Source organism: Amblyomma maculatum, chromosome 4, assembly GCF_055883805.1.
Source record: "Amblyomma maculatum isolate TAMU_Amacu chromosome 4, ASM5588380v1, whole genome shotgun sequence".
Taxonomy (NCBI): Eukaryota; Metazoa; Arthropoda; class Arachnida; order Ixodida; family Ixodidae; genus Amblyomma; species Amblyomma maculatum.
The window spans coordinates 204432026-204448677 of NC_139347.1; the positions used below are offsets into that span (position 1 = coordinate 204432026).

At 44.7% G+C, this 16652-nt stretch overlaps 1 protein-coding gene across 3 annotated transcripts in view; it reads left to right on the plus strand.

Annotated features, from left to right (window-relative positions):
- Window positions 1-10431: 10431 nt before the first annotated feature.
- RhoGAP15B (RhoGAP_ARAP and RA_ARAPs domain-containing protein RhoGAP15B) overlaps window positions 10432-16652 on the plus strand; it is a 119733-nt gene continuing 113512 nt past the window's right edge. The window contains exons 1-5 of one of the 3 annotated variants that reach the window (XM_084602937.1): window positions 10432-10838; window positions 11070-11158; window positions 11615-13381; window positions 14929-14990; window positions 15081-15154. In XM_084602937.1, coding sequence (XP_084459063.1) covers window positions 11638-13381; window positions 14929-14990; window positions 15081-15154 — 1880 coding nt within the window. In that variant the 5' untranslated portion in view covers window positions 10432-10838; window positions 11070-11158; window positions 11615-11637. The remainder of the gene's footprint in view (window positions 10839-11069; window positions 11159-11614; window positions 13382-14928; window positions 14991-15080; window positions 15155-16652) is intronic. The other 2 variants (XM_084602935.1, XM_084602936.1) reach the window with 2 other exon arrangements.

Consider the following 16652-nt stretch of genomic DNA (forward strand, 5'->3'; position numbering starts at 1 on the left):
TCGTCTTTCTGTGCTGAGCTGGTTGCCGTCCAAGACGCGTTTCGCTCTGCAGCCTCCATTACCTTGCTGCCTACAGCCAAAATTGTCATTCGCACCGGTGGAGTTCAAGTATAAAAGGTCCACTCCGAAGCGTCCCAACGCTCGCCCAACTTTCGGCATTACTTAGCGTCAGTCGCAGCCCAGAAATCAGCCAGAATATACATCGTCTCGCATCCCGCAAACCATTCGAAATGTGTGGGTCGTCAGCCCGTGACATCAGTTGAGATGCGGCGGCGCTGGCGACAGCAGTGACTTTCGTGGTGTAGGCAAAAGCGCGGGCCGTCTGCATTAGACGTGAAGCGATTGCTGTGTTTTCGGGCATAATTCCCAACATTTCTGCAAGATGTGGTGCGGTTGATTGCGCCTCGAGCAACAAAAAGCAAAATGGAACTTGTTTTAACATGCTTCTTGCGGTAGGGGAAGATGGGAGCGAAGGGCAGCGGCGTTGAACACGGCAAGTAGACTCTTCTGTGACGGATTGCCTTCGCGGCTAACATGCATTGCAGTTCTTCAACGAACCTAGATGAGTTCGTTTGCAACCCTTAATTGTCATGATTGCTTTTCGGCGGCACGACGAATAGCGCAAGAACAAACGCCTGCAGCTAGTGCCCGTTTTGATATACTATCAAGTCATACGAAGATCAGACGCGATATATTCCGTGCGCTTATGATCCCGCAGGGAAGCTGCATTGTGAGTTCCATTCACTTGCAGTACTGCCCGTGCATATTGTTACGGTGCGCAATATCGAGATGGCGACGCCGCGCTGGTGTGGTGGTGTGAAGAAGACGACGCTCAGGCTAAGCTGGGTTCGTTCTGGTGGTGCGTGCTTCTGACAGTTAACTAGCGTTTACCGCTGTGTACGTTTCCCTTAACAATATGTTCACACAGAAATGACACAAAAGCTGCAGCGAAGGTAATTGCAATTACCTTGAGTGGTCACTCCAGTGCGATATTGCCGACAACAGCAGGCCCTGATTTGTAAAGTAGCTTTTCTCTGTTTGTACTTTCGCGAGTTTCAACGATTGACTCTTCATCACTGGTTCTATAGTAAACATTGTTATGATCCCGGTAGTCGCGCAGCGTTATTTCTCATAGTTTTATATTTTATTTTTGAGGGTCATTATAAAATCCTGACGAACGAATTAACTGTCCACGTACAACTTAGCTCTGATCTGATATTTAAGTATAGTTTGTACATGGAGTTTATTGTCCCAAAATGGAATCGACTATGAGGGGTGCAAAATAAGCAGAACAAGATGACGCGCATTTGAATAAAAACTTTCCAAGTATATTAAAAAAAGCTCAGCAGATCGCGCAAATTTCGCTACAAGCGATCGTGGAGAACGTTGCACCTGCATGCGTCATCTCCTATAGAGCAAAGAGAACAAAAGAAGAGCTTTCTTACTGGCCTTCACGTACATATAAACCTGTGAATGACCTTGCTACACCTGCAAAATGAGACAGACGTCAAACGTCTTTTTATCGAGCAGGCGAAAACAAGTTGGCAGCGCACTTTGCTAACATGTTACCAAGAACTAAAAGATGGAGTTCTTCTTAATAGATATGAAATTCTATGACTTAAGTTGCCGGTAAAGTGAGCTAGAAATGTGATTTCTAGTTTACTATATACAGTTGCCGATAATATTGTTACGAAGCGGCAAGCCGGTGAAGACAGGAGACAGAACATGACCGATGACGATGGTAGATGACGATGGTAGATGACGTTTAATGAATGTTCGCGGCGGGCCTAGCGCGAGCGCTCCTTTTTGTTGTTGTTGTTGTTGTTGTTCTCTAATGTGATGGCACATACCCACACAGGGGGATCGGCCAAGAATTGGGGTGCAGAGATATTAGATTTTGAGATGTATAACTACATCGGAAAAATAAATAAAAAAATAAATGCTAGGGAATAGAAAAGGAAATGTAAACATGATAAACCAAAATATATAAGAGTAAATACTAACGCACGCAGTAGGAGAATAGTAAGATTTATATGTACAGATTAAAACTTCAAAGCATATTAGCCAGGTAGACGTTTTGTTTCTATTAAGAAGTTTTGAATGGCGTTAAAAACATACCTGTGGCTGTACCCAAGCATGGTGGCACCGAACGATAATAAAATTTGGCTGCTCAAATTAAGACCTGCCCGCGCCACTGCCCGCTTCTTCTTCCTTGCCGTCCGTAACATGACCCGGGGCCACCGAGCGATCGTCCCGATCGTGGACGAGGAAGTTTAGCGAGATTAATGATTTTATGGCGTGATGATGGGCGTGTCTGGATGCTTGAAGAAGAAGAGGAAGAATAGAACGGCTTGCCGGTACGATGTCTGATGCGTGGGTGATCCGCCTCCCTTACAAATGCAATACAAATAATTTTATTTAGCATCAACACTGATTATACAGTACTCGTGATGCAGCAGGGTGCTAGCAAAAAGCCTGCGATGGCTTGACAAAGGCTAGCACCCCGCTTACAGTGCAATACAGCAGCGGACAAAACACAACAAAACAAGAAAAAGCCCTTATAAACATAACGACGGCTTTATATATTACAAAGTACATTTAGAGGATAGGACTAATATTGGGTGGTACAGAACTGCATGTGTTAACAATATTTTGATTTGAGGACATATACTGTTGTATAGATTAGCTGGACTTGTTAACAGAGGAATTAAGAGCCTGTGGTAGCATGTACATCAACATTTGGCGGCCATAGTTGGTACGGGTATGGGGAATCTTCCAAACCTCACTGCTTCGTGTGCCATACGTTTTTTCAACTGGAGTCAGCGTTGCAAGTGTTTCAAGGAAAGGGTCACTATTTATGCGATAAGTATGATAACGTTTTAGCAGAACTGCGTTGAACAGGTTCGGTAATGGTTCTAATCTAAGGTTATGAAATATAGGTTCTGTGTGTGCGTCATAAGGTTCATTAGAAATTATTCTTACAGCTTTTTTCTGTAGTCGATAGATTTTGGACAGGTTTGTGTAGGTCATTGTTCCCCATACCAAATAACCATACGATAGCGTGGACATGAAAAGGGAATTGTATAAGAGCAATTTAATGTGCTTTGGCAAAAAATAACGAAAGCGTGCAAGAATACCTACTGTTCGCGAAAGTTTGGAGTGAACAAGGTCAGCATGCGCGCTCCACTGCATATTCTCTTGAAAAAGAACACCTAACGTTTTTATAACTGGTACCAACTCTATGACCGAAAGACCTAGTCGAAGGACAATATTGGAATTAACTGGCTTATTTTTAGGGCGAAAAAGAACTGATTTTGTCTTCGAGACGTTTATAGTTAAAGAATTAGTTTGACTCCAAGTGTTTAGTACATCAAGCACTTCATTCGCTTTCTTAACAAGCAGGGGTAAACTGTGATGTGAGAAAAATAGGCTTGTATCGTCGGCATAAATAACAAATGAAGTGTTTAAATCTATGTTAACAAGGTCTTTAATATATAGGTTGAAAAGCAGCGGCCCGAGAATACTTCCCTGCGGAACGCCGTGTAATAATGGTTTGAAACTGGAGCAAGATTTATTTATGTGTACCCTTTGTTGGCGGTGTTGTAGGTAAGACTTAATGAGAGATAGAAAACAGCCTCTGAAACCATAATATTCCAATTTTTTTAATAACGTGGTGTGATTGATTTTGTCAAATGCTTTTGAATAGTCTACAAATATTCCAAGTGTATAAAATTCACGCTCAAAAGCATTAAGAATGATTTCTTTTTGCGCCAGCAAGGCGCTTTCTGTGGATCGTTTTTTTTGTAAACCCAAACTGATATTGTGTCATGATGTGATGCTTGGTTAGGAATGAGCTCATTCGAACGTGTATTAGTTTTTCAACGACTTTGGAGAAAACAGGGAGTATTGAAATGGGCCTGTAATTAGACATGTTGCATTTCTCACCACCTTTAAAAATGGTAGTAACTTTAGCCACTTGGAGTCGGCGAGGAAACTGACCGCATGAAAATATTTGATTAATGATATACTCTAAAACTGGAGCTATAATAATAGTAACATACTTAAGTGGCCGAATCTGTAAGCCATCTATATCAGTACAATTAGAATTGTTTAAAGACATGATTGTAGACACGACCTCATCTGCAGTCACTGGAGATAAAAATGCACTATCTTCTGTTCGTTGGGGCATAAAATCTGTACAGCTGGGGTCATGATGGCTATTTCCTACTGATGTGAAAAAATCATTAAAAGCTACAGCTAAGTTTTCTCCAGCAAGAGTTGTACCATTTACAGTTATCTCGTTGGGGTTATCATTTGAATCAGGGTGGCGGTTTAGGAGCGTATTGAATTTTTTCCAAATGAATTCTGGAGTTTGCTTCGTGTCCTGGACGAAAAGGTTTTCAAAGTACTCTCTTTTAGTTTTCCGTAAGAGACTGTTTGTTCTGTTTCTGTGCTTTTTGAATTCATCTAAATCGGTTTTGTTTCTGTATTTCAAAAACTTTTGATAAAGAATATTTTTCAGCTTTATAGCTTTGATACATTCTGCAGTAATCCTGGGTTTGCGTGCTTTGCGTGGCCGTTTGTGGGTTCTGAAGGGAAAGCAATCATTATAAATATTTATAAATTTGTGTATGAAGGTGTTGTAAGCCCCCTCCGCATCAGTGCTCGAAAGAACGCTCTCCCAGGATATCTTAGAAAGTAAGTTATAAAAAACCTCCAGGGTGCTTTCATTTATCTGCCGATATGGAGCTGTCAACCATTCGTCACCACAGTCCATGGGACCGATAGCTCGAGGTCACGTCGGGCAGCTTGGGCGGGGGTTGCGTGTTCGTGTCCATCGGTTCCTTCGGGTCATTCGGGTCTTTCGGGTCCTTCATCTCGGTTCTGATTGGTCTGTTCTCCTTGTCTTCAGGTCCGGGCTGGGGCGAAGCTGCTCGGCGATGTCCCTGGGCCCTCGGTGATGGTCCCGGCTTGAAGATGGTCTCGATGCTCCAAGGCGAGTATGGGGATGTCGTACCCCGCACCTCCACCATATGTTACGAAGCGGCAAGCCGATGAAGGCAGGAGACAGAACATGACCGATGACGATGGTAGATGACGTTTAATGAATGTTCGCGGCGGGCCTAGCGCGAGCGCTCCTGCCCGCGCCACAGCCCGCTTCTTCTTCCTTGCCGTCCGTAACAATATTGTTCTTTAGAGTGAGTGCTTGAAGCAGCAGAAAGCCAGTCAATTTCGTCGTATGAAAAACACACTTCCAGTTATTCATATTGTCGTCCTCCTTGCATACGCTGAATAGGCCCGGGAGTTGAACAGGGATGACTATTAGTCTTTCTTATACATTGCTCTTTATCGATTTTATTTAACTTAATCACTCACGGCAGTCGCCTACGTACAATAGCCGCGCGCTGTTGAGGCCATGGAGAAGGAAGCCAATGTAGCGCTCCTCATCAGGTAATTCCAGCTCTAATTGACTGGTAACGTGCGGAAATACTCTCTAGACATAAACCAAGCTATTTACGCATAAGCGAAGCTTACGTTTGATAATATTCGCACGCACGAACTGGTTTCGAAGGCAGCGTCGCTTTGCGCAGTGTAGGCACGATCGCTGGGCTTTTGCCTACACCCCATGTGGATGGATGGATGGAATATAGTAGCGTCCCCTATGAAACGGGGTGGTAGCAGTAGCTATCATGCTCATTTTTCTCCCTATATCTTAATTATTGATTTAGAATGGTTAACTAAACTATCATTCCATTTATTAAATTTTTGTTCCTACATTACTAACATTATGTCACTTCTCTGCTTTTAAGCCACCAATCTTCCAGTCGTTTTTTGCTAGTTTCCACCGCCGGTTTATTCACCCGGCCACTGTTATCTCTAAACCCCAGAGCTTCAGGAACAGTGATTGCGCTTTCATCAACTTCCGGATGAATACCATTACATTCGAGTATAATATGGTCAATTGTTTCACTGGAGTTACCACATACAGTACATGCGTCATCTCCATTGTTAAATTTCTTTTTGTAGCTGCGTGTTCTAAGGCACCCTGATCTAGCTTCAAAAAGTAGGGCACTGCCTCTTGGGTTATCAAAGAAATCTTCCTTCCTGATCTGCATTTTCCACTTTCGGTATAATTCCACACTCTGTTTCTTTTCCATCGAATTTATCCAATTTTTACCTTCTGTGTTTTTCACCTGTTGCTTAATGCTCTTTATTTCTCCGTCCTTGTGACTAGCATACTTACTAGTTAGTTTCCTAGTTCTTTTCTTCCATTGTGAGTCAACGCTTTTTAAGTACAGGTATTTAAATACTTTAGCTGCCCATCTGTTACTGTCCAATTTCCTCAGGCGTTCCTCATATAATATTTTACTCTGAGCTTCCCGTACTTCGAAAGATGCCCAGCCCATATCTCCCTGTACCGCCTCTTTTGTAGTTTTGCCGTAGGCACCTAGTGCTAATCGTCTAACGGATCTCTGATTTATTTCTAATGTCGACTGTACCTCTGATTTTAAGCACAAAACCGCATTTCCGAAAGTCCGGGCACCATAATTCCTTTCAAAATACCCCTCAAAACCTCATACCTATTGTATCCCCACAATGCCTTATGCTTCATTATCCCGGCATTCCTTCGCCCTTTGGCCTTAAGTGATTGCTCATGCTTTTCAATGTATGCCAATCCTTCGTTTACCCACACCCCCAGATATTTATATTCTGCTACTCTAGGTATTTCATGGCCTTGTATTGTGCTGCCGATCGCAGCGCCATCTTTGTTTACAAACATGACACTTGTCTATACTCAGTTTGCAAAGCTCTGCAGATTCTACAACCCTTCTGGCGGTTCTATCCTCATCAATGCCACGGGTCCTCAATACGGATGATATTGTAAGCACCGCCCCCCCCCCCCCCCCCCCTCTTCGCACAAGAGCACCTCGGGCGCGGCACACGTTTCGGCACACGTCCCTCCGTTTCGGATTTTGGATCAACGAAATTTGCATCAAAGGCTCTTCTCAACGTCAAGATTACGTCTGCCAAAACGATCTATCATCATCATCATCATCATCCTCAGCCTGACTATACCCTCTGCAGGGCGAAGGCATCTCCCACATTCCTCCAATCAACCTGGTCCTCTGCGAGCTGCATCCACTTGACCCCTGCAAAGTTCTTAACCTCATCCGCCCACCTAATTTTCTGCCGCCCCCTGCTACGCTTTCTTTCCCTTGGAATCCTTTCTTCGCGCTACATGACCTGCCCATGCCTATTTCTTCTTCTTGATTTGCACTAGAATGTCAGTGACTTGAGGACGCTTTACTTTCCCACAAAGTAATTTTAAAGATAGCGCTTCGGTATTCGCGACAATTGCACTGTTAAAATCGTGCTTACCCCCCCCCCTCCGCTCCCCCTTTTCCTGTTTATAACGATATATCAATCGTAGGGTACCGCTGGTGCCAAAGTTTGTTCCAGCACGGCCGGTCTCGAGGGAGAGAGCGCGCGCTCTTTCTTACGGCCTTCTCAATCGCCGCGTGAACAATGGGAACTTTTCTCCTTGAGTAACGCTCTCCGCCGCCGCAAGGGGCGCGACCTGCTCACTGTTCGCTCCGCATCTGCTTCAGTGGCGGCGGGTGGCTTTTGCCTGGTTTTGCGCTGTCGCCCGCGGGTTTCGTGGTGAGTCCAGCCCCTAAATGAAAGATTACAGCAGGTAGACGCTGCAGCGGCATCCTGTCAGCGTGCTACACACGTGAATGGAGTCTTTATATTAAAAAACACTGTCGGTTGGTTGGTTGGTTGGTTTGTGGGGTTTAACGTCCCAAAGCAACTCAGGCTATGAGAGACGCCGTAGTGGAGGACTCCGGAAATTTCGACCACCTGAGGTTCTTTAACGTGCACTGACATCGCACAGCACACGGACGCCTTGCTTTTCGCTCAGCAAACGCTCGACAAGGCGCGGCATGGTATCTACTTTTGTTCATTTTAATCTGAATTTTTGCCCAAGCCTGTACAAGAAGATGAATAAAAAAAGTGAATGAGCAGTGATCACATCGAAGCTTCTTCAAGGCAAACATAACAGCAACAATGGCAAAACCGTCTTTCAGCGCTAGATGAGAAACCATCGAGGTAACACCGAAGATGAAAATAATTTTATAAAAATGTAATGTAAGTTGCACAATGCTTACATGACATAAAGTATTAGTAATATAACGTCGGAGTAAACGCTTTTAAGCTTTGTTTTCAATTTTCCTATAATTTATAGACCGGCAAATGTTTTGTTGTATTATAAACTTTATCTTATTTTGAAAATAAATGTTGGTTTAATGAAATGTTTACATGATATCATGATAATTTCATGAAAAAAACAGGAAATCTATTTCAAGCACTAATTCCTAGCAATATTTTCTTTCTTTTTCTAGTATGTTTTTGAACTATAATAGTTCCTTGTAACTATCTGTGCAGTAATGCCTGCCTTAAAGAGCAGTCGCTGCCCCATTATTTTGGTAGAATGCTTTGCTTATTACACATTCGCCACTGTTACTCAAGGGACACTCCTCAATAATGGATATAAAAGCATTTCTCTGTGCTATTTATTCAGAGGTGACTATAGGAGTTGTATGTCGCGCTGTATTGCACGCCTAGGGACCTAGTGTCGACACCGACGAAATCATTTCAGCTCTGCCGCAATCAGTAACCGAGGAACTGAAAGAAGTGATGGTATCTCCTGTCATCCCATTACCCACTGTCACATATATTCTGGTTTAGCTTACATCGCTGGATACATTGTGAAGTTAATCAGTGACTTCGGGTGTGACGCTTGTGCTATCCTTCTTGAAACTAGCGAAAGAAGCAGCCCCATGTACACTATTCTGCGAGGACAAGATTCTAGCGGACTGCATTATCCAAAGCCAGAGTTTGTAGCTCTCAATTGGACAAAGTTGTGTCTTTTTTTGAAAAAGCTGTCGTGCACCTACCACACACAAATGTCCTTGAAGTCCTTCAAATCTTAATCCAGCCAGCACTTGAGAACTCACCTCTGCTGAGTTGCCCGGAAGGCATTGACAATAGCCAAGGTCCGCTTCTTAATATGTGAGAAATTTCTCAGACTCCTTCTTGTCAATTATGCTAAGAAGGTGACAGATAGGAACGAAAGGCCAGCTCCTTATGTGCACAAACCGTCCAGAAAGATTTTGAAACTTTAATTTTCTAGCCGCATGTACCGTTTTGATGAATGAGTGCAATGTGTTAACTTTGAGGGATATTTTTTTCATTTATGCATATCTGTTTATACCCATTTCCTTGATTAAATGTTGTGGTTTTTTTTATCACTGGTATTAAACTTACGACTGTCTACGTGTACGTCAGTCGCGAGACTACGTATACATCTGCTGTCTTTCAACCTACTCTTTTCAATTATGCATACCTGTTTATGCCCATTTCCTTGATTAAATGTTTTTTTTTTTTTTTTTTTATCACTGGTATTAAACTGACTACGCCTGTCTACGTGTGCGTCAGTCGCGAGACTACGTATACATCTGCTGTCTTTCAACCTACTGATTTGTTTTAAACGAAGCTAGAACAAGCCACTTCACTAGACAACTGAAATTTTAACTGTATGCGTAAATTTTTGTTCCTTACTCTGAATCTGACACGTGGTATGAATTTTCATCAGTGCCTCTTTTGCTCTAAACGAAAACGGCAGCGGTTGACAGAATACTTGGAATATCCACCGAACAGTTTGCCATGCACTAGCGTCAGGTCGCGCTATACCTGCTTACAGCTTTCAAATGCACGCTGCATAAAATGGTACATATAGTTTTGTGAAAAATTTAGGGGCAAAAAGTGTTGATGTAAGTGCACCCGAAACTTCATTCGACCGTGCGCGACAGCACTGACGGAGGCGCGCGCGCTCTCGCGCGCACGCGCATTATTGACTATTTTATTGCTCATACACGATAAATCAGACGCTGATTACGGCTTCTTCCAATAAGCCATAAGGGGTGAAATATCAGGACCTGCCGGTTGCAACCGATGCGGGCGGAGCGAAGAGCGAGCGCGCGTTTCCCTTGCGCGTGAACGGCTGTAGCGGAGGAGCAGCAGTGGGGCGGTGGCGACCCCACCGAGGCGCGGCGGGCGGTGGAAACAGACCCCATTGGAGAGGCCGTAAGAGAAGAGAGAAACGCGCTCTCCCTCGAGACCGGCCGTGGTTCTAGTAACGTTGGCTGGTACGGCTGCGGCGATGACTTTGCGGCCGGACAGGCCCAGTACGCTACCGCGGTAAGCGTATAACTTTTTGTATCGTTATTTACTGGACAGAAATCGAGGGGGAGCAAAGTTAAGTTTTGAACAGCACTGTCCTTCGCGCTTTAAGCATTTGTCGGCTCTTATTGGTGCCCTCAAGCCAACAACAACAACAAAAGAAAAAGGTTTGCGACCGTTCCCGTTCGATGGCGCCAGCTGCACAAAAATGTGTGCCCATGCTGGCTTGTAGCCTTGTAGCCTTCCTAGCCGTGTTGTGCATTCTTTAGCGTAAACAGCTGCGCGCACTGCTGAGGCATATCCTACTGATTGATCGCGGTGTGCTGTCACGTGGAACAAGCTTGACATGCGGTGACACTAAGTATCTGAAGAATAGTCATCGTGTCTAAGTGGACCTTGGAAAACTGTCGCTGGATCGCACGAAGTGCCGGACATCCGTCGTTTGGCGCAGCAAAAAGTGATTGACTGCCTGGGCGTGAAATTCTGGGATTAGTGTTGTGAGGCGTTACCCTATCCGCTACCGTCAAGCTAGTTAAATGTTATGCCGGTAACCACGAGAACGACATTGTCAACCTGCTCCATGCGTTCATGAGGTGAGCCCGCATTGTTTTGTGTCCTTCGTCACATGTCGTTATATTATCACTTGCCTCTGCTGGTACGAAAAGATGCACGTTGATAAACCTGGCGTACTTCGATCCCGAGCGTAATTGACCACTGGCACTGCGTCGCTTGCTTCCCAATGAGGCGACGCGGAATCTGTGCGCATGAGTCATGGATGACACAGTTGATCGGCTCTCTAGCGTCGAACTTCTCTTTCTCCCAAGTTCGAGACCGGGCGGAGCAACAAGTGCAGCGTGTTTTGCGCTTTCCTGACCCGGGCTATCGACCATGGATACTTGCTGCCTTCGGAAAGGTGCGTTTAGCAGAGCTGTCACTTTAGGTGAACAATTTGAGGCCTTTCAACATTCGTGCGCTGTTTCCGAACCAACGCGTCTCGAGTGCTCAATGATTCACGCCAGTAGTTGACCAACAGCGGTGAATTGCTGAAACGAAGAGATTCGCTGCCGCATTGAGACATGCCGTGTACATTTCATGCTGCTGTTGTGGTTTCTCCTTGACGCGCAATCAATGCTACAAGAGTCTGGACAGCTGCGAACCTCGTTTCGATTCATGCCACTTGACAGGCAGTCTCGCTGTTTCGGTCATGCATGTACTTACTATCTTCCGTTTTGGCCAGTGACGCCTTCATTTTAAGTGAGCATGTCGCATTTGTACTCTAATATTTTTAATGGTAAACGCGACATAGATCCTAAAATGTAAATGTTGTCTGATACAGTAACACGGAGCAGATTGCAATTCTTTGTTTCAGCTTGACATGAAAGCTTTCAAGAGATGAACAATCCACCCCCGATCTTTCCACGGAGGCCTCAAGCACAAGACCCCTCAGGCGCGGATCAATCTCAGTCGCCTCCAGTTTCTCTTGAAACAAAAGTTCCATGTCGCTCCCTGTCATTCAAATCGCCTAAACCAGACATGACAGCATCAGAAACATCGAGCTTGAGATATGTCCGAGAAGGCACTTCGGCTTCATCAGAGTCTCCAGTGGAGCTGCCTTCAGCACAGCCTTGTTCATCTCATTTTCTACGGCCAATGGCACAGCATTTTACTAACCCAATCTATTTGCTCATGGATGACAGTTCAGATGCTGCTGCTAACATACCCCAGATGTCCAGACCAAATCATCCTCCTGAAGTCAGTGATACAGATTCCATTATGTTCCTGAAAAAGAACAGGCCAAAGCTTCAGCGAAAAAAGTCTGAGGAAGCAACCAGTTCACCACCATTGCCACCCGCACGCTTTCCTCACATCTACGAGGATGTACCTCAAGGTATTCTGGAGAAAAACCGGAAGCTCCTCGCTAAGCAAGAAGCTGAGGGTTTAGCTGAATCTCTTGAGGAACAGGTTAGCACCAAAGAAAATATTGCACATACCCCACCAGCAGTGCCCAAAGCCTCTGCACCACTGTTTGTAGAGCCAGTGCGCGATGTGACTGTGTTTTGGAATCAACCTCAGTTGTCGATCTCGGGTGTGTTCTATGAGTTTCCAGTTCATCAATCTCCGCCAACCAAGGAGGAAGTGGTGTCGCCAACCTATGACATTCCTCCTTGCATTGCAAAGCAAAGCTCATTGAGTGACAGTGAACATGATAGCGTTTTCAAAACACCTCCATCATATGAAATTCCACCACCGCCTCTTCCAGTCTTTTCTGATGAATCCGCATCAAAGGAAACGAAGACACTGGAGCATGGTGCTACTGACTCTCCTGAAGTTGTAAGCAGATCATTTGAAGATTCACTGTCGCCAACCTCCGCACACTTGCTTTATGAAGTTCCTAAACCCTTTCCAAGACCATGCATTTCGCCTCCCAAGAATGCTTTTGTCTTCCCAGAATCGTCAGACTTATACGACATCCCACCGCAACGGACGACTGTCCCTTCTCTGACAGAGTCACCCAAGGACACAGATTTTATGGATGCTTTAGATACTTTCACGTCTCATGACTATGATCCTGAATTCATCCCCTTACTCTCTCCACCTCCACCCTACCCACCACCACCCCCTCCTGAGCCAGAGCCCCCTGAAATTCCCCCAAGGAGTAGCCCTGCCGTGGCAATATCTTTAGCAAAAGGCACTCAGGCACTGCAGACTCCAGTTCCGGCCGTCAGGACGTCACTCGCAAGAAAAAATGTGCAGGAGCCCAAATGCTCCACACCAGAGCACACCGAAGAAGGGAAGGCGAGCCCTCTGGCTAGAACAGCGTCTACCTTTTATCGTGCTCTTCAGCCAAGTGAACATGCCTTCCGTGCAGCCTTCACAACAACACCGGAACAGAGTCCAAAGTCATCCCTGCGGAGTGCTTCCGGGAAGTCCCATCAAACAGCGCCAGACTCACCACTTCTTGACAGCCTATTTAGAGGCACTCTGTTTTGTGATGACAGTGATCACTTCCCCTCAAGGCAGGATACTCCATCTGCTACTACAAGTGACTCCTCATCCCTGCAGTCGGAAGAGTGCTTGTGTGCCGACAAGCTCGACTTATTTGGACATGTCTATAAAGCCGGGTCTAATCGCAAGGGTGAGTGGTATGCACTGCATACATAAATGTAAGTGCCCTGCTGCAGTGGCTCTGTAGCTAAGGCACTCGACTGCTGAACCTGGGGATGTGGGTTTGATCCTGGCTGCAGCAACCTCTTTTCAAAGGAAGCAAAAGCAATTAGCCTCTGTGTTGTGCGATGTCACTGCATGTTTCTGGAGCCCTCTGCTGTGGTATACTCTCATAGCCCGAGTTGCTTTGGGACGTTAAACTCCATAAACTAAACCAGCATATATATGTTTATACCAATTTTAAGTGGCACATTTACAAGCAGCATTTATTGTTGATACTGTTCCTCAAATCCTTACAGTGGGGGTCCCAACCACACAACCCCTAAAGACTTGCTGTGTAGCCTGGTAGACCAAACAATTTCATTGTCTGTTCTTGAAAAGCATGATTGTTTCTTTCTCTCTCTCTAATATGACTTGTTGCTAAAACTTGCAATTCCTCCACATCCTTTTTGTCCCTCCTGGCCTCTGTTAGTAACTTTTCACGCTTTCATAAGACGTGCTTAGCAACTTGAGAAAGGAAAACAAGCAAAAATTAAGAAAACTTAAAAAGACCTTGGTTCATAAATGACCCTTACAACACTCGTTTTAATTTCTTGTGGTAGAATCTGGTTTTACCTACTTTTATAAAATTTTTCACTGCTTGCTCCTTATTTTTGCTTGGATCCCATTCTGCACGGCTCTTTTCAGGGGCTTACCTGTGGGAGGCAAAGGTCTGTCCATGTGGCTCGCATTTAAGATTAGTTGGAGGCCGCCTGACTTACAGCTACACTCTGCAAGTGAAAACAACAAATCCACAAAATTATGCAGTGATTTCAAATGACCATGTGACGTGCAATATTGGTGCATGCTAAAAACCCTGTGTTGTTTGAAATTCATCGGAGCTCTGTACTGTAGTGACTTTTCACCTTTTCTTTATTCCCACTCCTTATGATGCAGTTCAAGCATCTTGTGTGTGTGAGACAATGTGCCTGTTGTTTCCTTGTAACCATTTGTTAATTTCATTATTATCCAATGCATATAGGCCTTGTTTGGTGAAAAAGTGCTGTTCCTACAGAACTGAGAAAAATGCATTGGAAATAATGATTTCGTATTTAAATTGTGACACAGCCGTTTTTCCCATTTAGCATTTGTCAGCAGGGAGGGGATAGGAATCTGAACCGAGGACATATATACCCGCTATTGTATGCCATTCATTGTATGGAAAGGTCTCCATCAAGAAGTGAGATAGGTACTGTGCCTTACTTTCCCCTAAAAGCAAATCAACTAAAAGTGTTTAACACTTTGCCAAACTCTGTGCCAGTTTCTCGGTGCCAAAAATTCACAGAATGAAAAAGCAGTGTTGAAGGTGCCATTGCATCAACTCTTAAGGTAAAGCTTAAGCTTTCACCTAATTTTCTGTATTGCTTCAATATTAGTCTTGCACTCACCGTGACAAAGAAAGTGCCTTTTATACTCGTTTGCTGTGTTGTCGGGCTGTTTTCATGTGGGACATTTTTGTGATCTTTTCTGCCTTTCCAGGATTTCAGAGATGCTGGTGCACTCTCAGTGATGGCTGCTGGAGCTACTATGCATCAGATAAGGTAATGGCTGGGCTCCTAACTCTCTGATGCAAATATGTGAGAAGTGAATGTGGTGTTCACTTTTGGCTTGTGCTGCATTTTTGTGTTCAGGATACCATTCCTCTGGGCTCATTGGCACCTCAAGACATTGGGGCTGTTTTTGTTGTTGCTGGAAATGAACCAAGGTAGTTCTTTTTTCTGCTTTGCATTATAATGGAAACAGAATGCTCTTATCGGTGCAGAAGCTGACTTGTTGATTGCTTATACAGGGATAAATTTGCAGCACAGAAAAGACTAAGATCTGGAAACATAAATAGTACACTGACTAGTGGCTTTCTCTTCTTTTTCTGGTGCAGACAATATGCAGGCAGAACACAGAAGTTTCAGGTGGCATGCTAAATAAAAAAATTGCGATAAATGTGTAAAGTCCATTCTGAAAGTGATAAACAGTGATCATTTTAATTTCTCGTGCTTTTAGGCTCAACTTTTCATTTACATCGTTGAACGCAACTAATGTGTTCTGCTTATATAGTTGCAACTTTAGAGAGGAATGACCATTCTTGATGCTGTGTTTGTGTTTCTAGCCCATGTATCTGTTGTGCTATAAAATGTTTTTTATTATACAATCAAGCCCGCTTATAACAATGCCTCTTAAAACATTATATCACATTTAGCAATGGACTAATGCGGCACTGTCAGCTTTTTGATGCTTTCTATGGTAAAATAAACTAGTTATAGCAATGCTGTGTAGCAAAAGATTGGTTATAGCATTTAATTATGGTCACCAATAATCAAACATAAGAGAGACGAAAACATGGAAATGCAGCAACCATGGCAGCCGGAACACACATATAATGTGAATGCTTTGCTTTCCGCTGTCACTGTTTTCTCATTCCTGCAAGCTGATAAAAATTTTGTTTGCGTCAAGAATTTCTTCTGGAAAGCGGGCTTCATTCGGAATAGCAGTGATGCGAAGGTTCACAAAGCTTTCAACTATGTGTTGATAACGATGACGTGTGGAGGAGACTGGTGTTGCATTGAAATTAACTCTTTATTTGGCTGGCTTGTGCCCGCAAAAGAACTACCGTAAAATTCCGAACAAGCGCCCCCACCCATGCAAACGCCCCCCCTAATTTCACTGTCAATTTCAAATTTCCGCGCCGTTCCGGGAAAGCGCCCCCTCCCACCCGCCGCCCTTGTCACGCATCGCGCCCAAGCAACACTGGTCTACCACATATCGTCCAACAATCCAATCCAATCCTGCTTTTCAATCCACCCGCATGCATGCCCGCATTATAATGCTCTAGAAGATTGGGCAGTGTGTCGACCGCGCCGCGAAATGCATGGGAGCGAGGGGCCGCTTTTGCGATGACGGAGGCGCCGCAGCGCAGAGGGCGCCACCAGCAACTGGTGTGTCAGCCGTCCGGGCGCCCGCGTATGCGCGCTGTGCGGCGGGGCGGATACCGCGCGGACTGTACGTTCTTGTTTGCTTGTGCGTCGTCTCGAGCTATTCGCGACAAGATTTTACTAATATGCCGGTTAACGGTGCTCAGTACTGTTAGCAATCACTTAATTTATTTTCCATTTTGGCCGTCGGCAACACCTCGGAGAAGTAACATGACAGGAGTTGGCTCCGAAGAAAACAGCTTGGAGAGGGCCGGCGTACGACTCGCACAGCACGCT